This window comes from Trichogramma pretiosum, unplaced genomic scaffold, assembly GCF_000599845.2.
Source record: "Trichogramma pretiosum strain Unisexual culture from Peru unplaced genomic scaffold, Tpre_2.0 scaffold68, whole genome shotgun sequence".
Taxonomy (NCBI): Eukaryota; Metazoa; Arthropoda; class Insecta; order Hymenoptera; family Trichogrammatidae; genus Trichogramma; species Trichogramma pretiosum.
The window spans coordinates 785203-810378 of record NW_019641616.1 but is presented as its reverse complement, the minus strand read 5'-3'; the positions used below and the strand labels follow the sequence as shown (position 1 = coordinate 810378).

Genomic DNA, 25176 nt, shown 5'->3' with positions numbered 1-25176 from the left:
ATTTTAGTATTAGATACTAAATTTTCATGTATTTTTGAAGTAAACACGATAAAAATATCTCGTTGCATATCTTTTAACCACAAACCAACTATGAACTGCGTAATAAATTACTGATAGTTAAAATACGTCCGAACAGCGAAAGATTTATATTAATATAATTTTTATAATAGCTATAATAACTGTGAAACTAATAAGGTTAGCAAAATAAAAAAACTACACTGATAAAAATATTCGCTTTTTACAACTACGGCAATTTTTGATGATTTTTTTCTTTGCATCATTCACCTGATATTTCTTACAAAGTTATGTTTGGACGAAATTTGAATAAATTTATACAGATTTAAACCAAAAAAATTCGTTTACGTAAGGAACTGATAAAATCTGATTGCTTAATTCCAAAATATAACATTAATTTGTTTTGTAATTGTAGTCGGATATCGTTTCAGTCAAACCAATTTTAAATCTGTACAACTTAAATCTAAGATATGAAAATGCATTTTTTCATTTTTCCGAAAAATGAACAATATAATAACTCTTAAGTAATATCAAATAATTCAATCAATTTAAAAAATTTCGTATAAAGAAGTTAAATTATACACCAAAGTCTTAAAATATACTTTCGATGGCATAATTTAATCACAATTATCTACGCAAATCGTGTCTATAAAATTAAATGATTACACAGCCTTTAAAGTCAAACGATTAGATCATGTAACTAATGTACATTTACTTTTGTTAAATAGTTTGCTCTTAACCAATTAGAAAATGAGAACTTGTCGTTTTTAAACTAATTTATTAAATGATATTCAATTTTTCTGAGAAAAAAATTGAAATTTGAAAAAAGTTTTTATAAATACGAAACACTAGTTCGTTTGATTACTTCGAAAAATTAAGTTTATGACTTTAAATAATGAGCGAAAAAAATGTAGTAGAAAATCGATTTGTAAATAAATGCTCAGAAAGACATTTTGAGCCTTTCAGCTTTCGAGTACTCCAATAAAAAAAGTTTTACTTAATTTTAATTAATTCTACATTGATCTATAAAAAATTTAATACTGGCACGTATAAAATGCTATTAGGACAAACTTTACTCTAGTATTTCAACATTTTGAAACTTTAATTTACTCTCACGTCTCCTTAGTTGTGCAAAATTGATAATTATACGGTAATAACTTACAAACAGTGACTTTCACTTAAAAAGATAAAAAACAAACCTATTTATAAAAAAAAGCTATAATTTAAAATTACCGTAACATTCTTTTAAATAACGAACAAGATATATTGTTTGCATATGAGCAAAAAAATTAATGGAAGCCCGTGCTATATCAAAATTTTCAGAACAGAAAAATTATTAAAATTTTAATATTACGAAAAAATTATGAGATTATTGAAATCCCAATTTTTCTTTCATTGATATTTTTAAATTGAAAATCGTGAAAACATTTTTTTGTTATACTTATTAAAAATGCTTTAGAAAAAAATTGGTACTCTTCTAAATTTGTCACGAAAAGAAAAGTAACCTCCTATAAATACAGATGAAATTGGAATCAGTTTTTATACGATGAACATACTTAATTCTGAAAGCGGATCAGCATAGAATAGTATCCATTTTGTTAAATTTTATTAGTGTCAATGTACAATACTGTTTTGAATTAGTTTTAAACCTTCATCCATTTACCACCAGCCACCTGTACATGTGGTGGTCTAAGTTTTCAAGTACACAGGTTCTGAATTCCAAATTGCAGTTCGTTTGTGCTTCGTAAATAAATTAAAAAACAATTTATTACGAGCTTACGAGCACTTTGTGAAAATAAAAATGAATAATTTTTATAATATTAATACAAATATCTTTTTTACTTTTTTTTTTCTCTTGAATAAACGACTTTCAATCTGGTAATTCATACTCGTGTAGGTAGAAAGAATTAGACCACACATGCTGTAAGTACACCCATCACACGTCAACCAATATCCCCACTGTATTCTTGACCATTTAAAAGATTACGATTATAAATGGCAGCCCTGTAACTATACCTATTTGTAGCAGGTCGGTCTGGAACCGGAGGCGGCACCAACGCCATATCCATATTCATAAAAGCACCGCTTTCGTCGACCTCACCGATACTGCTGTCTACCAGAGACGGCTCGTTTTCTGTATACGGTAATTTTGAACGCAGTAGATATGCGTAGGTTTTATATCTTTTGAGCTATTGAAATAAAGCAATCATATTATTATTACTAACTGACTTGTTTTTTGAAATTAGAAATGAAATTACTCACCTCATGATGTAAATATGCATCTTTTTCTTTGTAATTTTGAATTAATTGACTTTTCGCCCCTTTTTCAGGTGGATGTCGTCGGTGCTCATCTAAATCAGCTTCGAGTTTACAAACTCTATCTTCATGATCGCGCAATTGTTCTCTCTGTAAGTAGGTATTGAAAAAAATATTATTTCGAATAAATTAGTGAATGATATCCAATGATTTAGGAAAGTTTTTAATTGATTTGCAGTAAATGTGATTTCAATAACTAGTTTACATACGCGTAAATTGAAAATACTTACCGGGTTAAGTTTAGTGTGACTACATGGAAGTACAGGCCTCTGGAACTTTCGTTGAGAACCTACTGCACTTGCAAGAGGTTGAGCAGAGAAACTGGCACAAACAAAGTTAATCGTATCTATCCAGGACTGAAGTTCTTTGGAATCACTAGAATACGTTATAATATTATGTTAAATACTCAGCAAAAAATTAAAACAAACATTGTTTTTAATCGGTATAGTTAAAATTTACACCAACCTCGTTTGAAATAGGTATTCAGCTTGATTGGCAGTCTGTAACCTGAAAACGTGCTGTCGTTTCGTGTAGTCAGTCGCTTTTGTAGCCAAAGCATGATGAATAGCAATGACATTGTGCGAACTATTATTGTGGAAGCTATGTTCATCTTTGTCCAAATATAATACAAGTTCTTTTAACGTGCAATGGTACATTTTCCAACCACGTTTTCCCAATGGAGCTGTAACAAAAAGTTTGTCGAAATAATAAAACATATTCGCGTATAAAATTTAAGAACGTAAAAATGACGATTACTTTTTTTCCCATCAGGATCGAAACAACTTTTGCGCATAACATAGCCTTTTTTGTATTCTTTTGCACTGGAAATGTTTGGCACTTCAATAAATGGATTGCCGGCAATAACCGGACTATCGCCTTGCTGTAGCGTTTGAGCAAAGCCCTCTTCCGCTTCTTCGTCACTGCAAAAAGTAAGTAAATTTAAAAATCGTATTTAAAATCGGTAAATATTTAACTTACAGAGCCCATTCAAGGGGAAACGATTTGATGGCTCCATAGAGCTGTTTCAATACTTCTTTAGGGAAGTCTTCGCCATCATTTAGTTCAACGAGATTTTCAATAAATTCAGAGACAGTCATTTTTTTACCAATGTTGGGACCATGTAGATCAGTGTTGAGCAACATTATTGCACAGGTCAAGGTATGAACGGCATCTGAAGCAAAAAAGTAACACATATCGAGATAACTATCGGAAAACTAAAAAATCTGTAAGATTTTAATTTTTTCGAAATTTTACCTTGTGAATTGAAAGAACCCGGATTACAATCGAGGTACCTTTTGGAAAAATGAACGAGAACACGTTCTCTTTCTTGAGTCTCCCCAGTAAGAGAAAATTGCGCGAGAAACTTTCTTAGAGCCACGTCCAGCGTGTCATTTTCGAAATTAAAGTAGCGCAAATATTCATCAGCAACTGCTTTGCTGAAGTCATTGCTGAAAAATTACAAAAGAGAAAAAGAGAGTGAGTAAATCAAATGAGCATGTTTCAAACGCGTATTAAATACAAATGAACATGGACACATGAAATCTTAAAAATGAGTACTTTTTACTGAGATGCCTGGAGACGTCGGACTTTTTGAATCCATCGAGCGAATAAAGGCGCTTCGCTAGTCTGATAGCGGACGGCATATCCACGGCTTTGGGGCTGTAGTGATAGCTGTGAAGACTCTCAATGTCGCTTTCCTCGTCGGCGGAGTGCGGCGGTGATGTGTGATGCTGCTCGTCTTCGTGCAATTCCTGATAGTAGCAATCGCGGTGTTGCACAGGAGGCGAGTGTTGAACCGGTGGATTGTTGGTTATCGGAGGAATGGAGTCTGGTCCGGCACTTCCCAATCTTCGCCGACCACCGCGTGGACTGTTGTTGCTATTTGCACAATTGGAATTGGAATTGGCTGTACCCCCATTGGGTCCCTTGACCTGGATGATTATACGATGCTGTTGCTCGTTGCTCGTTTGTTCTGTTGTGGATGCAGATTGCTGCTTCTTTTGCTGTTTACTCACACGACGTTGGGGTGGTTCGCTGGCGAGTATCGTAGAATCGCTATCGCTGGGGTCGCTGACCATCATATTGTCGCGAGCACTGAGTATATCCATCGTTTCCTCGTCGTTGTAATCCGGACTCGACATGTTACTGATGACCTCGGACTGGCTGAGCTCGCCGTTGACCTGCTGCTTCGGAGCGGACGACGAGTGATGTAGCTGTTGCTGCTGCTGCTGCTGTTGTTGTTGAGGTTGCTGCTGTGTCTGGTTCTGGTGCGTCGTCGCGGCGTTGCCAGGCACAGGAAACCTACGGGATCCAGAGTTGGAGGACATGACGGAAGACGAGACCGAGGTCGGGGAAGCGGGCGACAAGGAGCGTTGGGGACTCGAGGCTTCGGTCGAGGACGAGCTGCTGCTGCTGCTGCCGCCACCGTTCGACGATGACGACTGGCTGCAGGACGTGTGGGAGTTCGGATGGGAGCAAGAGGACGAGCTGCTGCTGCTGCTACTGCTACTAGCATCGCCGAAACTCGAGCTCGAGTGGCAGGGCTGCTGCTGCTGCTGCTGAGGATCTCCACCACCACCTACTACACCGCCCGCTGGGGCATTGTACGTCCAAACGATTCGATCGCCCTCCGGGCGTTCCTCGCCAGGCTGTTGATCGGCCGAGGGTCTCGTGTCGAGGAGCGTATTCAACGACGAAGCCACATCCTCATCCATCTCAAGCTCGGCAGCGAGCATCGCCGGGTCTTTTTGCACCTGCAGCTGATCCTCGGATCGCGAGGTGCGAACGAAACTGGCGTGTCCCGAGGAACCACCGTCGTTCGAACAGCCCGATTCCTGACGATTCAGCTTGACCGGTGAGCTGCTGGCCGAGTTGCCGCTTCGACGATGCGGCTGCTGCTGCTGACCCACGCTCGGACTCGTCGGTACCGAGTTGTGCTGCTGCGGCGGCGGCGGCGGCGGCTCTTGCGCCTGCTGGTGGTTGTTGTGCTGATGATGATGGTGGTGGGCTTCGTCGTTGTTGTTATTGTTGTTATTATGGTGGTTATTTTGGTGGTGATGGTGATGGTGGTGGTGGTGGTGGTGACGGTGGTGGTGGTGGGTATTCGCGTGATTGCTGTACCTCAACGAGTCGACTTTTTTCTGCTTCGGTAGGAGCCCACTCGTCTGTTGTGTCCTCGAAAGATTCAGCATCAGATCTCCGGTCATCATATACGCCTCAAATCTGTTGATTCAAAAATTATGCAGATAAAATTTCGCAGCCAATTAATGCTACCCAAAAAATTTTTTGTCATTAATGGGATTCGATGAGTAATGTAATTCAAGGTATCTAACAATCTCTCTGCATAGTTATTATGGGTGAAAATAATCTCTCTCTCTAAGAAAACTTTTAAATCATCATTGACTGGTTGCAGAGGCTAAGTGCAGCTGGAAATAACATGGTTATGAGCATTCTTTACAGGTTACAACTTGCAATCGAAGTGACATTTTTCATTTTTAAATTTCTTTTCATTGTAACACAATACAGTGACCTGACACTCGCAAAAGATTTTTCAATTGTACTCAAAGCACTACCGATTAGAAAACATTTATTTATGTACGAAATATGTTTAATATTTGTGTATGAAAACAAAAAGTAAACATTCCAGCAAAATATGACATACATGACTATAAATAGATATTGCATCAAGCGGACATGACTATTTTACTAAAATTATTATTATTTTGGTTATTTATCACGAAGGGAGAAGTTGTGAGATTCCAGATTAACTAATGCTAAATAATTTTGTACTTAATATACGTAGCCACATATTAACGTGTAAAACATGTTTTTATGTTGTTCGTAGAAGCTATTTTAAATCGAAATAATGCAGCGACTGAGATGATATTTTAACGAATGTCTGGAACGTGAACGAAGACGTATAATAATAATATGACTGCTCGTTAAAAAATCAAACGGTAAGATTATGCGCAATAGAGCATGCGTAAAATAAACTGAAATAGTTTATTTCTCAAAATACGAATAAAGGACATCTATATTTAAGAATCAGAGAGATGGAAAGAAATTTTCTATAAGTTATGATGATGATATTTCTTAGTACTAACCATGCCCATAAAATAATTGTGATAATTTTTACCATCTGAAACATTGTACACATATCAACGAGCCTCGAACAGATATAATGAAAAAAGTACCTTTTGACGTGGTTTTTGGGACGAGGTACCTAGTGTATTAATTCATCGTGAATGAAAGCATGAGTAGTAATTATATGTATATATCCACGCGTATCATCAAATGATATTAAGCAACGATAAATGTCGCGAGAGCGTGAAGGATCTGCAAAAGTTTTGGAGTTGAAAGACGGTATAAACCGATATGCACGTACCTGGGCGGATTGGTCGGTCGTTTCGAAGCATCGGAACCCAAAGGTTCCCACTTGTGCTCCTCGTCCTTGCTATTCTTCTTGGCGGCCGGTATGAGCGCCTCGAGATCGGAGGCGTCGCTGCACGAGCCATTGCTCCGCGAGTGTTGCTGCTGCTGAGTCGTCGCCACCGCCGTCGCCGCTGTGGAATTCTGCGGGGTTGGACTGCTGATAATAGGCTCGGGTGACGCCGAAGATGATTTGCTGCGCGATCGCGACGAGGTCGACGTCGACGAGGAGGAGGCACGTTTCACGAGGTCAGCAGCGGCGCCGATGCCGCTATTGCTGCCGACGCTGTTCAGCTTGTGGCTTATGCTGGCCAGCGTGCTACCGTCTATCTCGTCCTCGATCGTGTCCGTGCGCGATAGCAGCCGGCGCAGCTGTGCTTTGATTTCTGGATCTGTGTAAAAGATGATTTTTGTACCATTGCACGCATTATACTCCAATACGTTTTCGAACGTAAAATCATAAATCCTGCGCGGCTTAGAGAGCTCTTACCTCGGCGTAGCTGAAGCGTAACGGGATCCGAAGATAGCCGGAGACATTTTAGTACTGCAACAGAGTTGTGTTTAGCTTATAATATGCAGCAGAACTTGCATCATAAATTTTGCTGCTATTAGAGCAACTGATCTTCTAACATATAAATCTCAGCGGATTTATAATGTATGTACTACACAAACGTCTACGTTCACGCACGTTTACGCTTATTAGATTCGAAAATCACTACATACGTTGTTATCAATTTTTTTCTCTCTCACTTCTCTCTTTGTGCATCTGGTAAACAAACGTGACACAATACATTAAATGCATCGCGAGTACTTTACTCTATCTCGCGCCTCGGCATAAGTGCAAGGTTACTGGAGCAATTTGATATTCATACAATTATATTAATCAAGCTCTTTAAATAAGCGCAGTTGGAAATTTCTTTTTTTTTATTTTTAACAATTGTCTTGAAAACATAATGATCCGAATGGAATCTTGTTAACTTTTGTCGTGTCTCAGACTTTTTTTCATATACAGCCAATAAAAAGATCTGGGAAAGAAAGAAACTCCTATTCCCTACGTAAATTACATCTATCGAACTCAGTCAGCCAAAAAAAAAAAAAAATTTCCTTTATTACATGCATCCTACCTAGGGAGCATATAAAACTTGCCGTCTTTCATTCCCAGCAAACCGATCGATCGATTTGCTAAACTACCCAACCCATTGTACGACCGACGATCTAGTACAATTCTCCGCGCAAGTAGAGAAAATTCCAACGACACAGAGCCTCGCACGCGTATAGGTACACGGTACACGCAAATTACGTTATGAATCTCAAAATAGAAAAATCATTAATTACCTTCTTTGGTAGTAAAACGATTGACGTCGACTTCGTTCACTCTGAGTATAACGTCACCAGCCTCGACCTGTAAAAAACAAAGCATACAACGTTGTTACTAATTTTCGTTTTGCATTTATACAGGCAACTTGCAATAATTAAAATCCAATGCATCAATGCCCATAAATGTTTTATATCGTCCGTAAGAGAAAAATAATGGAATAAAAGGGCAACGCCACGTATTTCCGATTGGTCGTTGAAACGGTACGACGTTAGATTAAAGCACAGCGCTCAAAAATTGCTCGGGGTTATTGGCTGCGTATATCGATAGGCGTGCTGTGCTCAAAAAAAAATCGTCAATTGCGCATAGCAGTCGATGTACAACAGATCGGCATTCGGTGCACAGCAGATGCGTAACATGCTCCAATAACTATACAAGTCTGCGCGTTTGCTCGCACAGTAGGCACGGAAGACAGTTCCATTGCGGCGCTCGACGATGACAAGGAGAGAGACAAATGATAATAACTATTTACCTCTTGCGTCAAGGGCGCGTACTTGACGTAATCGAAAGCGTACTCGCTGCGCCGTGCCTCGAGACAATCTCGCAAGCTCTGACAGCACGGTAATAGGAAACAAGCGCCGCAATAGTCCATCAGCTTCATGACTTGCGTGATTTTATTATCTTTTTTTTTCTTCTCGCACTTTTGTCACTCCTCGCGAATACGATTCCGCTCGAAGACACCTGTGCGCGCACTGCACAGGCTTGTTTGTCTTTCGACAAAGCCATCTTCGCGCGCTCGCTCTAAGCTTGCCAATTGAGATTATTTTTAAACATAGGCCAGAAGAATAAGCTATAGACACGTGACATTGACTTTAAGACCGGCGCTTCGCGATTAATACCGACTGTATGTTGCCTCAAGTGCAGTGAACGTGTGTGTGTGTGTGTGTGTGTGTGTGTGTGTGTACTTTGTCAAATGTAGAAAAAGTAGACGAATTTCGAGGTGGCTTTTTTATTGACTCGTCGTACCGACGTGAACCAGCCCCAAGGGATAGCTGTGGCCGACCCACCTATGTGGAAATAAAGATAAAACGTTGTTGTGTACCCCTACAATTTTTCATGATTTTTCACCCTCGGTTTCATACAAATAAGCTCTAAACTTTCTTTTATTTTATACAAGATAAACATTTTCCAACAATGTTCTTCATTACAAGTTACTCTACATTTATACATCGGTTATATAGCTCGCTCTGATGTATAATTACATATAGGTAAAGCCAATTAAAAACGTGTGTACAACTTTGTTATACCTAACGATTTTTCGAACTTGATGCATGAAAATGGAATATTATATGCTCGCGTTTGCGTGAATGAAAAAGCTGCGTTGCGTGTCTCGCCGAGCCATGTACAGTGCGCGTTTGTGTGTGTGTGTGTGTGTGTGTGTGTGTGTGTGTGTGTGTGTTAACGTAAGCGCGAGCGAATCTAATGAAACGACTCGAACATTAGCTTTTTTTTTCTCTCACTTTGCTTCGTCGATATGCCTGGCTTTTTTCGTTTGTAATTAAAAAAAAAAAAATTGCCACGTAATCACTCGCATGCTTTTCTTATAATCCAATTCGTTTGCGTATACGCATTTCATGCCACGACGATATATGTAACTCGTTTGAAACAGAGAGAGAGCAAAAGAGGAAAAAAGAATCGAGGGCGGGATTAAAAAATACGCGCGAAGAAAGAGCGTAACCCGACACTGGTTCGTCTTTTGCGCACAGTGACTCGCCGCCACGATGCGTTGTACTGCTCTGCCTTACTTACACTGCCGACACATATCGTTAACCGCTCACTTCCGTCTCGTATTATTTTTTATTTCAAATACAAAAAAAAACAGAGGTTTCGCTGGTTAAGGGTCACTTACATTTGTTCATTCAATTTTTCGATCCGCGCGGTATTATAAACATTGTAAAAATGCCTCGAAGCTTTCATCGGGTTAGCTCCCTTTTTCATATGCATAATATCTTTAGATCAAGCAGAGTTAGAGCGAGAATATCGCGTGTAAAATTAAACTTGCGGCAAAATTACGATGCCGTACGTAATATACAATAGAAACTTGCAATTTTCGAGGTGCATACGTAAGTTACGTCGGGATATAGCATTTCATTTCTTCGCCGCTTTGTGTCTATATACTTGTTCAATTTTCTCAATTTATGCATATCGTGCATGCAGGCGTGAACAATAGCGAGAGACTTAATTGCTGTTATAAAACTGTTGAATCGGACTTTGGAGGCATAAACGACTTTTTTTATGCGATCAAACGCGCATCTCGCGTACGGCTCCAATAAAGCTGAATAAATATACGCAAGCTCCTGCAAGGTTGGCGATGATATGAAACACGCGTATCCGTTGTAAGCTCGTATTATATATTTTCTAAATATCACAACCGAAGGTAAGTAAACATAAGTGTATATGAGCTCTTGAAAAGTATAAAGGGAAAAAACGCATGTGCCATGTGTATATATGTTTGCGAGCGCGCGCGCGCGGTATCGATCCCCTTGCGCTGCGCGCTTAGTCTTTCATTCATTCGTCGAGTCTACATAACACAGGCACCGCCGCGTCACCGCCGCCGCCGTCGACGATCTTTGCTCCCCCTTTTTTGAGAGATGTTCGTATAAATGTGTCTGCGTCTACTCGGGACCCTTCGAGCCAGACTTTCTCACCGAGAGGAGCTTTTGTGGACATGAAAAAAATACAAGATATTTCACGCGCCAAAATATTATATTTAGCTAAAACTGGGTTGCAAATTGCCTGCACTCGATAGTATCGAACGCTCGAAAAGCGTTAAATAAATCACTTGATTTATTTTTAAGCATCGTAGTACGTAGTAAACATGCAGATATGCATAAGGTTGAAAGCGTGCGTGTCGCGATGAGATTCGAAGAATATCGACAGATTTATTTTTTCCAATACGGGAATTTGCATGCAACACATTATGTCGAGCAAGTGACCGATTCCTCTTTATATCTGCATATACATCGTGTTATACGAATGACTCTTGAATATGTATAAACAAATGCATTTTCGTTTCTTTAACTTTTGAAGGCGCAAGTTTGTTGCTGTATTAAGAGCTTTTGGTATTGTGTACGTGTGCGTAAGCAACGTAACATTTATTATCATAGGAGGTCATCTTTGTTTGATACATGCTCATAAGTTCAAACAATGCATCATCCTAGCCGATTTTTTTCGATCTTCAATCGACGCGTGTACACGATGTACGCATCTTATTGTGCTATACCTTGTGTGCACTTTCGAGCAGTTGCGAATTTTTAAGTACATTTATTAATAGCACGTAGACAAGCGTCGCGCGAAAGCAGCCTAGTTGCACGCAGTCTATTATCCGTATCTTGAACCCAGCGTGATCTCTCTCTCTCCCACTCGCGAGTACCGTATAATAATATCATTCGCGCGCGGCGCATGACCCATCATTATCGTCTTTTTATTGAAATATTAATGCGAAATTACGATTGTTTGCGGGAAAAATTACGATCGTTCTCGCGTGCGTGTCCCCTAAAAATGAAATGTGCAGTGTCGCAAGTTCACGATACGTCGACGACAATGGCGACCGGTGGCGCCTGCTGCAATGACGCATCCAATTCATTTGGCCCCCACAGCTGTATAGTATATACGTGGGCTCGTGCGCACACGTTATAGAGTTTGAGGCTGCGGTTCACCACGTTTGTATACATACATTCGCGTGCAGTTACGAATTCAGTCAATTGGTTTTCTCTACCAATATACATATCCTCTCTCTCTCTCTCTCTCGAAATGAATTTCGTTTCCATAATAATACAGTACCAGAGCAAACTCATTTATTTTTTATTCTATTATGCAAAGCTTGAATGCATTTTCTTTCTTCGAGATTATATTTACTATAACAACGAGACATCCTGTCCTCATTGCTTTTCTTCGCTCTCTAGGAAAAATCGTATACCCTTGCGACGTCTAATACGTATTCGAATGTATGTCAGTAACAGCAGAGCGCACAATGCTTTGTATAACACATATACGCGTCGTCGCGTCGATAATATAGCTTTAAGCATTTTGAAATAAAGTGGAACGCACAAAGAGCATCGCGCAGCTTCCATATACACGTATTACATTGAAAGGCCATCAACGTCGCGGCAAACGACGGATATCCGATGCTGCGTACGCGTGTGCAGCAGCGACAGCGAGAACCTTGGCAATTGCGCCTGTGTGTGCCACAAATTACAACCCTTTCACAATGCCGCGCGTGTTTACCCTTTGCATAGCCCGTGTAACTCCGCGTTCGAGATCATTTTCCGAAGGAGTCGACTACTTTACATATGACGATAATTAATGGTGAAAAGTAAAAGGATATTTTTTCAAGACAAAGGGCGGAAGTTCGTCCTACGCGAGTTTCGTAAACTCAAAGATGAACTAGGTGTGGCTGTTATGCTTCTTTCCAATCAACCTGTTTTCCTTTTACGTACGTGCATTTAATAATATATTATAAAAAAAAACTTTTTAAAATCTGTCCATAAAAAGTTTTCCTTGCGCTTGAAAATATTGGCAAATCCGAGCACAAATATAGCCAATGTGTCCGCTCATCTTATACATAAAAGTACACAAGCACAGAGAGAGTGTCTCGAGTTTAGCTACCCACATGTATGTGGGATACGTGACGTTATTAGAGAAGTTCCTTGAACTTATAAGCGTTGGTCGAGTGAGTTACTATATAGTAGGTACTAGGTGTATATATTTGTGCGTGCAAGCGCCAGACGAGGAGGAGGAAGTCTCGCGCATATATACACGCATAAATTGTCTATTCGGTAAACAAAATTTGCCTTCGCTGCACGCGTTAGATGCAAACTACGAGCGAAAGCAAAATGGAAACGAGTAATAATTTTTACCGAACTGTACTGTTGTTGATATACGCGTTTATAGCGGAAACAAACGCAAATACACATCCGATCGATCGACGAATTCAACAATTTATAAATGACTTATGGTTACGTAATCGGATCAGCGATTAATTACTCGAAAACAAACAAAATGCATGTACATGAAAAGGTAAAATATAAACATTTTCATAAGCATGCTCAAATTAGTTTTTACATTGTTTAAACTTCAACCTAATTAGAAAGCTTGTTTTCAAAAATACGAAAGTTTGTCCGAAAGATGTAACCGAGCTCCATAGTTAGTGAGAGTCTTGTTAAACCAAAAGCTCGCAAGAATATTCGAGGGCAAGCGCAAACGTTCGAAATTCTTCAGTTTACACACGCACTTGGAAACGAAAATAACGCCAACTAGAGTATATAACACCGCAGGAAGTGGCAAAAGTCATTGACTGTCTTTTAATCGTACCCTCAAAGTTATTTGTAATGAGTTACATAAAAATAGTTTATTAAAACTGACATTAAATTAGTCAGCTATTGTAAAAAAAAAAAAATATATATAATAAATGGAATAATTTTTCCAGCAATAAAGTTGAAATATTGTCGGATTTTAATTAGATTCAATTAAAAAAATAATCAGAATTAACGAGTGTCAATGAAAAAAGAAAATTGCACGAGTCCCAGCTGCTCGTCATATTCACACTGAAAAGCTCTAGATATAAATGCGTTCGCATACGTCCATAAACATGCAAAAGTAGTGAGTATAGTTGAAGTAAAGCTTCTCTCCCTCTCCTTTCCTCTCTTTCGTTCAAGTACCAGTACTGGAAAAAAACCCTGAAAGAAACTAAATTTAAAGCTCGCGCGAAGATTCTCACTCGTGTTGCGGCTCGGGATATATACACAACGACGTCAGTTCAACAACATTTTTGCCAGAGAGAAAGAAAGAGAGCAACCCTCAACCGTGTTTAGTCTGGCCAAGATATGATCGCAAGCGGTAGGCAGGCAGGCAGTCAGGCAGGCGTGAGTTAAAAACAAAGTACAAAAGAACTTACGAGCCGTATGAGTGTATGTGTGTATGTATGTGTGTGTGTGCGAACGCGCGCAGGTTCAATATCTCGCATTGTGATTCTTGAAGATCAGTACGAGAGGCAAAATATACATCAGATTTTGAGAATAATTTTGCGCCCATGCTTGTTATATACTTGTAGAGTCGTACACACTTTTATAAAAGGAGATTCATCCGTATCGTTCATTCAAAAAAGAAAGCTTGACATTTTTCGAACTTACACATCGGTACGCAGCGCTGAAAGTTTCCTTGCTCTCGCGAGAGCAATTAAGCTCGTATATTTTAATTTTTCTTCGTTAAAGGCAAGCATATATCTCAGAGTCACGCTTGTAAAACTTTCTTTTTACACTGCAAATATTTCTTATATCTTTTTTTTCGACTACTGCCTGTTCTAGATTAAGAAATGAGGAACTTTTTCTACTCTTTTGTCGCCTTCTATAGTGACGACCCTTCTCCTGGAAATAACATTGCTGCTATATCTTGAAAGTTGTGTGTACACTTTACTGTCTCTTCTCAACTTTTTATTTCTGATGAATTTGCGAAATGAAACGTAACTTATTGTTTCTCTTTTCTAAATTGAACGAAGTAATGTTAGTAAAGAGAATCATATAATAGATCGTCTGTTCTTAATTTTTTTTCAATTGATGGTCTAAGGAGCGTGTTTAACAAGAGCTGAACGAAATAATTTAATAGCTCTGTATAAGCTACTTTTTAACTATTTAATTTTTTGAATAATATGTCACAAATATTGTTTTTTGCTAGAACTAATGCGACTGATAAATTCAAAAAGCCCGTCAGAAGGCTTTGAATAAGCTTTCTTGTTAAATGACGTTCTTATTGTTAACTATTGGTTTCGAATCGAATTATGATCATTTTTCTTTTTTAACTCCGTATATACTCATAAAAAAAGAAAACGCCCTAGAAAACTCACTATAATACATTGATATACCGTAGCATCTTCTTCTTCAACGTAAAAGTATGATTGAAAATTCACAAGAGATTTTGCCGAGCCAAACAAATCCCATTGACCTCGTGGACCCCCGAAGTTTAAGACAAAGTAGATGATGCCATCGTATCTTTTTCAGATAAATCGAAATAGAAGAGATAGATTAAAGCTTTTACCGCGCGTGGTCACATCCTAGAGCACATGCACACACTTTTCTGCGTTATACGTACTCTCTTTTTTGCGTTACTGGTCTATACTACTGCGAACAAAATCGATACGAACCCCGCCCACGCTTGGCAAAACAGAGTGTAAAAATGAATTGCAAACTATAGATTCAATTCCAGCTTTTGTGAGTGTTGTGTAACTTTTACAATATTTTGATTAAAAAAAACTGAATGACAATTCTATTAGAGTCACGCGTAAACAACGATTTTGCGAAGAATTTTCAAAACCTCTTTAATGCGCCCATGAATTTCCATTAAAAATATCGATACATGAAGCTGTGAGAGCAATTGAAAGCTTTTCTGAATTAAAATTAATGAACAGTGTAGGTCTCTGTATACGTACACTATGAAAACATTAATAACACAGACAAAGAGAAATTTTCTCAGGCATGCATTTTATGCTTTAATAATACATTTTAATAAAAGAATGGATTATAAAATGCTCGTGTTTTGAGCAGTTCAAAAGCATATTTCATATTACAATGTCATTCAAAGGAGTAAGATGGCGCATCATAATTGCGATCATGTTTAAAAATTATTGTCTGAAGTAATAATGTTTTTAAATTGAGTTATGCGTAATAATTGTCTTGTTTGTTCAAATGTTTTCTGAATTAAAAAATATCAATTTAAACAACGTCAATCGGGTGTTATGTAATCTTGTAATGCAAAGATTTTTCTATGTATTCAACTCTAAGTCTCTCTAATGGTCCATTAGTCACACGAGCGAGAAAGACATGTTAGATATGAATCACTCCAGATTCCTGGAAAATCCAAATATTCAATCCTCTTAACAATTTACGATTGGCTCAACCGAAATACGGAAAATGCTGTACACTCACTTTAAGTACCATTTAAAAGAAAAAAAATCCTGGTGCGGTTGCGTAGAGCAGATGAAACACACAACACAACAAACGACTCGTACTAAGCATTTTCTAGAAAAGTAAAAGCTACATGTACGTATACGCGTTTAAATTGTAATGCGATTGTCGCGCGCATTGCCGACGACCTGCTTCAACGTTTATTAGATTGTCTCAACTGTATATATGCGTATAACACGATAATCAAGAAAATTCGATTTTAGTGAGCGGAGAACTCGCGAGATCTGCTAAAACGTCTCGTATCGTAAGATATACGTTACGATAAACTTCGTTGCACGACTCCGAGAGCATAGATATCAATGCAAAGAAAATTGATCTTGGTGCACGACTCGCGTCAATGACCTTACCAAGTTCTCGTGTGCATACGCTGCATGTATACGTAGAAGTGCATATTTTCCCACCACAACAGCATAGAGACTTTAAATGGCTTCGGTGCACACGTGTGATGTTTCTTTAACTGCTCTGACTAATATTTTTCTACTATTGCCAAGAAATTATTCAAAATAAGAAAAAAATTATCATAATTAATTTATTTCAATGCCTTATATGTGACATCTATTACGATCGTTGAATTCAATGGGCTTAAAAATCTATTTAAGTCAGTACTTAGGTCGGCTAATTAAAAATTTTGTTATGAAAAAGGAAACATGAAATTTTTTATTCTATCATAAACTTTCAAAATTATGGCAGTAAAAATATCTTTTCAACGAGACTAATAAATTTTGGAAGATTACGAAAAACTCGTTTCCAATTCATATATTCGTCGACGACAGGCGTGTAGTCGTGCAGTTGTTGTATCGTATAGAAGAGTTATTGATCTGAAGCGCACAATACCAGAGAAAAAGATGCTTCTGTTATGTAAGTATTGGGATCTTATGCGTGAGCGGCGCTGTATACTCTCTCATACGTAAGTGTAGTTTGCGCGTGTAAAACTACATTATAAGTCTAACATGTATGGGAGAAGGAACTCCTCTTGGAACAAACGACGCTCTGTTATACTCCATCAGTTTGACTGCATTCGCGAGTCCTCGCATTAGAACCCAATATATAAGGCGCGTGTCTCTGCCAAGGAACACGAGAGCAGGAAATATTGAGACAAAGTGCCATAAGTTCCGAAACGACTCGAGGTCGTTGTCGTTCGCGCGAGCGATGTGCATTAGACGAGATAGAAAAGTCGGCAGATATTACACGTACGTAGGAGCGCGTATACATGCATGCAGCGACGAGACGCTGCCGCGCCCATTGCATATATTTTGCAGATTATACTTCCGAGTTCCGAAGGAAGATGCATTTATATGTTTCTTGCGCACACTGTATATTATATGAACGCGCATTTATTCGATGATTATCAGTGATGAATGAAGCGAATGATTTAAAGCGGCGTCCGATCTTTTAGTTTATTGTTCATTCCATACAGAGGCGGAGGATTATCGCGATTCAAAGACGAGTATCAAAGAGGACACGCTGCAATTGGACAAGTACGAGCTTTCATGACTATACATAGCCATTATAGGATAAAATGTGCAGAGAGGGAACTTGTATATTCATTCGGTGCAGTTTCTTTTGTCCAGAAATGTCTTTTCGTTTGTTATTTATACTTTCGGAATGCCGAAACTTGGTGTCAATCAAATCTAACGCTTACGAAACACGCGCAAACATTTGTCAATGAAAAAAAAAACATCTTCGAGCTTTATTCGCAAATATTTTGTACACCGCGCGTCTCTTTGCGCAACAATGAATTCAGCGTTGAAATAACCTGATATTGGACTTTTTTAAAACTCTCCGAAAGTAAAACGATCAAGCCATTAGTATCGATTACTATGGGATGTTCAGGGTTCTTACAGAGAAAAAAGACGTCGAAGAGTTTACTCTAAGTTCGATTACATTCCATCTAATTCTCCGATAGAGTTCAATTTTTTTTCGATGAATGGATTGTAAAAAGTAATATTACAAGATCCCGAACAGTAAATCCCAATAACTCTGGGAATTATTAATTTATTTCATGAAAATATCATCAAAAAATCTGTCATCTAAACCACAGTTTATTACGCAAAACGAAAACATTTTTTATAAATAGTAAAATCGAATACATAAAAAGCGGAATGTATGTGGGTGAAATTCGACTTGTACTTTAGGGGTCATTCTCGGGTGCAAAGACTTCAGCTTTTGGAGCAAGGAGGGAAAAAGAGGGAGAGGGAAATGGCAGAAAACTGCTCGTAAAGTTTAAAGGCGCCTGTAGCAGAATTACGGCAAGGCAAGGTGACGGCGGCGCTCTGCTTTACGGCTTCTGTATTATACACGTCTATCTTATTTTTATCGGCGAAACTTTTCGGCAAAAGCGTAGACGCGTATCGATGATTCTCGAGACAAAACTGGGTCTATGTGAATTTTTTAGAACTTACACTGTGCACGTCAAACCGAGCAAAAAAAATCCGCTCCGTAATGCATTTTTCGATAGTACAAGCACGCGAATAATTCATCGATCACATAGGGCGTAACGCAACAAAAAATAGTTGATGTGAAAAAAATAATACTGACAACGCGATTAAGTAAAAATAATCACCAGTCGTTGTTCGTCAAGGCAGAAAAAAGAGATTTCGTTAACCAAAAGTATAGCTCGACCGAGGTTATTCGTACGTATAAGTAAGTATACATAAAGCCGAGTTAAAAGCGGCGTTTTTTAGAGGACTTTGCGAGCGTTGAAATAAAAGCTAGCTGTTGTCGACCGATGGGAATGTTAACGCATGAATTTAAGCACGTAGCAAACTTCTATACTACTATAGCTTTCCTCCCAGACATACATCAGAGTCCGAACACTTGTTTCCTTGTGTCTTATACGTGATTCGAATGCAAGTATCGTTCATTCCGACGCGCGCGGCTAAGACTCTTGACCTCCCGTGCTCCAGCCTTTTTTATATAAGAAATTTACACGAATTTTCCAGCTCTCGTCGTCTTATAAAGTTAACTGGAGCAGCATGTTTATAAGGGGGGAGGTATAGAGTAAAAGAGCTTTGGAAATTTAACGATAACTACACGTAAACATGGGAGCGGTGCTTTTAGCCGAAACCTGTATGCTTATAATGTAATCCTCGTCGACAGTGGAGCTTTTCCTTGGGGGGTATGAGAGATGTGTATACAGTGGCCGAGTATAGGCGACGCGACGTCGCTGTGTGCAAGCAAAGGAGTGCATGAAAATTTGAGCAAATTGATTCTTTGGCTGAGCTGCTTTTGGCTGAAAAAATGATAGCCGAAAGACGAGCACGTATAACGTGTACGGAGCACACATACGCCTTGCGAAATATGATCCTGCACGAGTCATCGGTGTCGCGGTCATTACCATATACGGCGATCGGCATGTATATACGTATATAATACAATATTGTGAATATGGTACACGTGCTTTTATGTAGACGCGCTTGGCTCAGGTATATGTAAACGAAAAAACGTCAAGGACGTTACGTATTTTGCCTTATGCAGCGCGCCTCGGCACGTATAATATAGATATATGCTTTTTAAAGCCTTTCCCCGGCGCGCGCTAGCGTCATCGTTGCCTGGATATAGGTACCTCATCTCTCTCTCACTCACTTCTGCTACTATAGCTGCTGTGTAGCTGCTGCTATATCTGCTGCTCGTGGAAGCCTTCGCATGGATGGGAATCTATCAATAACATCTCGCGCGTCTATATGTATGTCTATCGGTGTTTGCGCACATTACTTTGACTTTTCGCATCGCACTAGCTTATACAGCTCACTTTTCAAAGGCCAGTATAAATAATGTTATTTTCGTGTTCTTCCTCTTCTCTATCTCTTTCTCTCGCTCTCTATCTATCTGTCTCTGTTGCTCGGAGAAATGTGCACGTAATGTTTGTCAAATCAAAGAAAAATACGCGTTTTATGTTATTTTACGATACTCGTTTGGCCAATAAAATGTATTTCTTTTGATAGTGAACGCTTTTTTTCTGTTATCAGAGACCTTGCCTCGTTGACTGCTTCATTTTAATTCGTTGTATTAAACATGCGTTAGGAAAAACAGCGTGTCTCTTTTAAAACGAGCGCGCGCAGGCAAGTCAAACAACAAAGAAAAAGAAAAAACGAGAATCTCGTTAAAGACTCGTTTACGCGTGACCGAAGGTGCAGATCGAATATAAAGGCGAGTTTCCGGGCCTTATCGATGACGATGGTAATATTTATGAAACGGTTATGAAAGAAACGCAAGATACGGCATGAGTGGAGCGAGAAAAAAATGTTCAATTAGTCACACTCTTCGCTCTTGAAGCTGCCTGTCCGTCGAATAATAATTACTTTATCCACGTGAAAAACTTTGAAACGTAACGGAATAGTTCCAGCTCGTTCTTCACGCATCCATTGAGATCTCCAGAATGATTTGTTGATATATATATATATAGAGAGAGAGAGAGAGAGAGAGAGAGAGAGAGAGAGCAAGAGAGAGATAGGCACATTCCGCACGGTCAACGTCGCTTGTACACGAGCATCAGATATTTGCTTAGCCAAGCGCGCGAGCGACGTCTTGGAGGTGTACAAAACTCTCGCGGGCAACAAAATATACGCTCGCGCGCGTGCTCCGAAATTTCACTTTGTATGCCTACTTCTCGTGTTAATACACAAGTTTATGCAGAGTCGAGAAGTAGGTCAATCGTTTGTGGAAGCTACCCGAGAGAGAGAGAGAGAGAGAAAAGGGACGAGCGCGATGCACATTTATACGTGCGCGGTGCAGATATGACTGACTGTAATACCGCGCGTGTTCAGCCCTATGCGCCATGCGCTATTACAGCACATATACAACTAGGCAGCTCCACGATAGACGAGAAAATGATTACATAAAGAGAGCAGATGGCGCGTAAATAAAAAATCGATCGTATGCTGCGTACATATTCGTGCACATAAGAGAGCGATAATCAATTACCGAGGTAGTTACGCGCATCGGCTATTATATCGGGTTGGACATTTCGTAAGCGAGAAAATCTCTATTTCTCGTTGCCCAGTTGCCCATAGATAAGCGCCTCGTAATGGTAATAAATTCCTCCGGCACTCTCGTGGCGTCGCCTATACGTATACCATATACATGCAGGCACTTGCTATAAATACACGTATATATAACGCAGCTAGTATAATGCGTGCGCGCGCGATAAACAAGCTAATATACTTATGAGCGCGAAGCTGAAGGCGAAATTTATGGTACAATTCAAATTTCGCGTAAGAGCGAGGCGTTCGCTTCGTGGGATTACGATACGCAGACGTATATATTTCGAGGGAAAAAAGAGTCGGAGGCTTCTCGAGATTATTATATATTACTCGGTCGATGAGGACGGATCGAGAGAGACGAGTCCCAGAGCGACGAGCTATATAATAATATCGCAAGATAGAGCGAGGATTTAAAAGACGATACGCGTGCGTCATACGTGCACTCGGTGTCGTCCACCGATTCCGATAACTAATTGGGAGACATTAGCGCTTTTATCTGCGGCCGAATCGACTTTATACCGTGTATGCCTTTTTTTTCTTGTAAGAAATACGTCGTACGAAGGAAAAAATGTGCGCGATAAATCAGCGCGGGAGCAAAGGTACCGTATGTAAATGCCGAAGACGAGGGGGTTAATTGGGGCAATAAATCGAGAAAATTTTTTTCGCCCCCTCTTGTAATAATAGATATAGGATGGGCGAAGGAGAAAAGGAAAGAATGTAAGGTAGGATATAGGACAGAAGACGAGTAACCGAGAATAGCTGCGGCGAGTATAACGTAGTAGTAGTAGACGATTATCAACACATACGCGGAGGCACATCGTAGCAAACATCGTAAGTGTCCGCATGAATATTAATGAGCGATCGGCGACTGGAAAAATATATCCTCTCTCTCTCTTCGCTGTCTTTTATTCGCTCTTGCACGACGCGTATTAGCTTGTTAAAACGAACTCGCAGTAGTTGTAGGCTCGCGGAATCGTGAGAGTAATTTTACACGAGAGACGCCGCACCGAACGAGTGGAGGTAAACGTTTGAACTGCAGGAAGTGCGTGTGTAAAGCAAGGAACGAGACGAAAGAAAAGAACAGCCTACCGTATAGGCGTGTAAAGGTACTTGTGCTACGAGGAGAGGAGAAATTCGACAGAGCCTCGCTTGTATTATTAAGCTGGCTACGATTTTGCGGTCAAACGAACGAGCGAGTTTACTGTTGACAGCGAAATTCTTGTTGTATTTTTTCCTCTCTCGCTCTCTCGATAGCTAACGGTGCAGGCAGCAGCGGCAGCAGTCGCGATAAGATACATCGAGATGAATAAGGAATGCCAATAGGCTTTTGAAACTACGCAACTCTTTTATTCCTGTATATACCATAAGTGTTGTTACGCGGCGCGGCGTTCGAGCGATAAGAGGCAGAACGCAGGCCTCGCTCGCTCGCGGCTACGCACACTGCGTGCAATGTGCATAGCATCAACCGCAGAGCATAACCTGTTCCGTCGCGCCGCGAGAGCAGTAAGCGCGACTTTCTCGATTGCAGTGGCGCGAGCTGCTGCTGCACGACTCCAAAACGAGATGCTGCGTTTGCAGACTGCAAAGAGCGAATAGTAGATTTATAAGTATATTTGCGCGTTGAGTAGGTATGCGCGAGCAAGCACGCGCCGCACAGTCGCCCGCTTGTATCGCAATTACGTCGCTGCTACCACGCGCACGAGGTGTTGATGCTTCGGCTATTGGCTCGTATCTGTCATCATTCAATGAGGAAGGGTGAGAGTAAAGATGCTACAGTAGAAACAGAGCGAGCTCGTTCGGGATTAGGCTCGAGTGTTTTTCGACGCTTTTAACGTACATGTGCCAGGAGAGAAGAATTGTGATATATAAACGGGGGCGGGTCGATACCGGCGGCAGCAACAACGGCGCGGTGCCACCGAGTCGTAGGTATACGTACGTAGCGCATATAATACACATACAGGCGAGAGAGACGGCTACAACATGCAGCGGAGCACGCCAACGTCTACACGGCAGTCGCGCACGGAAAAAGTTCTTGGCCTGCCCGATGTGTATGTCTGTTTTCTACCCCCTCCAGGTCACGCACACATTCGCACAGACATTGGGGAGGCAGCAGGACTGCACGACTCCGAAGTATATACGTATGCATGTATGTACAGCGACGAGTAGCGAGATCGGTCACGCAACAATGTATGTGTGCGCGAATGTCTGTGAGGGGAATTTACTCGTGTCTGCGTGTGTCTATATGTGCGTCTCTATGTAGGTATATAATAAGCGACTATACGGCCCACGACGACGGCAACGACTCACGAGTATCATATAGGTGCACACACACACACACTTTGGAAGGGAGAGAGAGCGATGAAAAAGAAAAACAATAACATTACCTTGCCGCTGTCGGCAGCTGGCGAGTTCTCGACGATGTCAAATATAACGTGGGGCAATCCAGCGGTGCCGAGGAGCGAGAAGCCAAATCCCGTGGACTCGCTGTAACGATTGAGCGTCACGAGCAGCTCCTCGGCCATCGTCGTTTTCGCGAGTTCTTCGCAATTCTAGCGCCTCTGCCCTCTCCAGCCGCAGCCAGCCAGCAACGAGCAGCAGCAAGCCAGAAGCAGTCGGCGGCGGTGCAGGCACACACACACACCACAGCCTCTGCGCCAAAGCTAAACTTTGCGGATCAGCGGGCAAAAAAAGCAGCTGTATTTGAAAGCTGACGCTGCTGGTTTTTTTGTTTCTTGCGGGAGATGAGCGAGAGATTAATTATTATTGGCTGTTCCGTCTTGGAATCTCGAGAATGGCACATAACACGACGAGAGGACTATACACGCGTCGAAAACTGCTGGCTCTGGCGCGGCTTGTTATATTGCGGCTGCTGCTGCTTGCTAAAACTTGGCACATCAGCAGGCAGTTTAAAGTAGCGAGCCGAGAGCCGGTTCTACGTACTGTCCGCTGCTGCAGCTTGTACTCTCGCGCGCGGCTTTTCCACTGTCGCGCACCTAATCATGCATGCAGCGATGCACGGGTCGAAAAACGACGAGCATCCCCCTCGACGCGTGTGTGTATAGGCGCGCTCTCGACCGACCTTATCGTAGCGCCGTCATCGCTGCCTAGTGCACTCTGCTACTCTTTTTCAAGCTCGCCCATGCACTAGCGCAAATAATAACGCGAGCATCAGTAGCAGCAGTGCACATGTACGCTCTCTCTCTCTCTCTCTCTATGCTCTCTTATCTTTTTCACGCGCGTACGATTCACAGTTGATTCACAGCTCGATCGACACTCGCGATTCAACACATACACAATATACACATCAACACGCGCACTCGAACGACCAAAGTCGGTACGGGTAATCTTCTTCGCTGCGTACCGCGAACGATGCACTACATTCGACGTATATGTGTCCCAAGTGCAAGTGATGTATCAGTGAGTGATGCACAGTGTCTGGCCGCGCATCGTGTCAGAGAACTCTGCGAACTGTCGTAAAGGCACACCGCGCGCTGCTTCACGCACACGCTTATGGAACGGCAATCGCATCGACACTGACCGACTCGTCTCTCCTCGAGTCCGCGGCCTGCGGAAAGATAGCGCACGAGCGAGATCCGAGCGTTCGCTTGCTCTGACTTGCCTGCCTCCCCATGCGCCGTGCGCGGCTGCTCCAAACAGCTTTCGCGAGAAACTCCCTCGACGGCCGACTCGGCAGAACTCCAGTTTTCCAGTATTATTCGCAGTCTGTACAACAACAACGAGCCGAGCGAATTCGCGAGAGACGAGTTTTGAGCGATGGCGCCACGTACCGGCTCTCAGTGTATAAAATGCTGCTATTATAAAATGCCAATTCGCCGCTTATCGCCGTTCGCGTCGGTTGGCGGTTGTCGCGACGAGCAAATTTTGAACGGGCGTCTTCCACTGCAAAATCAGTTCGATGAGTCGCCGAATGTTGTCCTCATGACCTCATGACTTGCATCGAAGCTAATGTTTTCAACTTCGTCAGTAGAGCCCGTAAAGAATTTTGCTTTCATCGTTTATAACACCTTTTTCGAGTCGAACTTGTTAGACTTGAATTTTCAACGTTACAGCTTATGCACAGTCAAAGTATTCCAAGCAAAAA

General features: G+C 40.9%; 1 protein-coding gene across 1 annotated transcript; it reads right to left on the bottom strand.

The window, feature by feature from the left end:
• Positions 1-1464: 1464 nt before the first annotated feature.
• Positions 1465-24739, bottom strand: LOC106651642 (PH and SEC7 domain-containing protein 3-like). The gene is made up of 12 exons (XM_014370259.2): positions 23459-24739; positions 8095-8161; positions 7250-7303; positions 6716-7151; positions 3889-5553; positions 3586-3779; positions 3310-3502; positions 3088-3251; positions 2797-3013; positions 2562-2706; positions 2278-2421; positions 1465-2204 (listed from the first exon to the last, which is right to left on the bottom strand). The coding sequence occupies exons 1-12, from the start codon at positions 23594-23596 to the stop codon at positions 1959-1961; spliced, it is 3663 nt and encodes a 1220-aa protein (XP_014225745.1). The 5' UTR covers positions 23597-24739; the 3' UTR covers positions 1465-1958.
• Positions 24740-25176: the final 437 nt, after the last annotated feature.

What these genes read in the sequence shown, in the direction of transcription:
- LOC106651642 (XM_014370259.2), bottom strand. Translation starts at nt 23,596, where the DNA reads ATGGCCGAGGAGCTGCTCGTGACGCTCAATCGTTACAGCGAGTCCACG. An exon ending in CGACCGACCAATCCGCCCAG is followed by an intron (nt 5,554 to 6,715) that starts GTACGTGCATAT and finishes TTGAATCAACAG; the next exon opens with ATTTGAGGCGTATATGATGA. An exon ending in TTTCCCCTTGAATGGGCTCT is followed by an intron (nt 3,252 to 3,309) that starts GTAAGTTAAATA and finishes TACTTTTTGCAG; the next exon opens with TGACGAAGAAGCGGAAGAGG.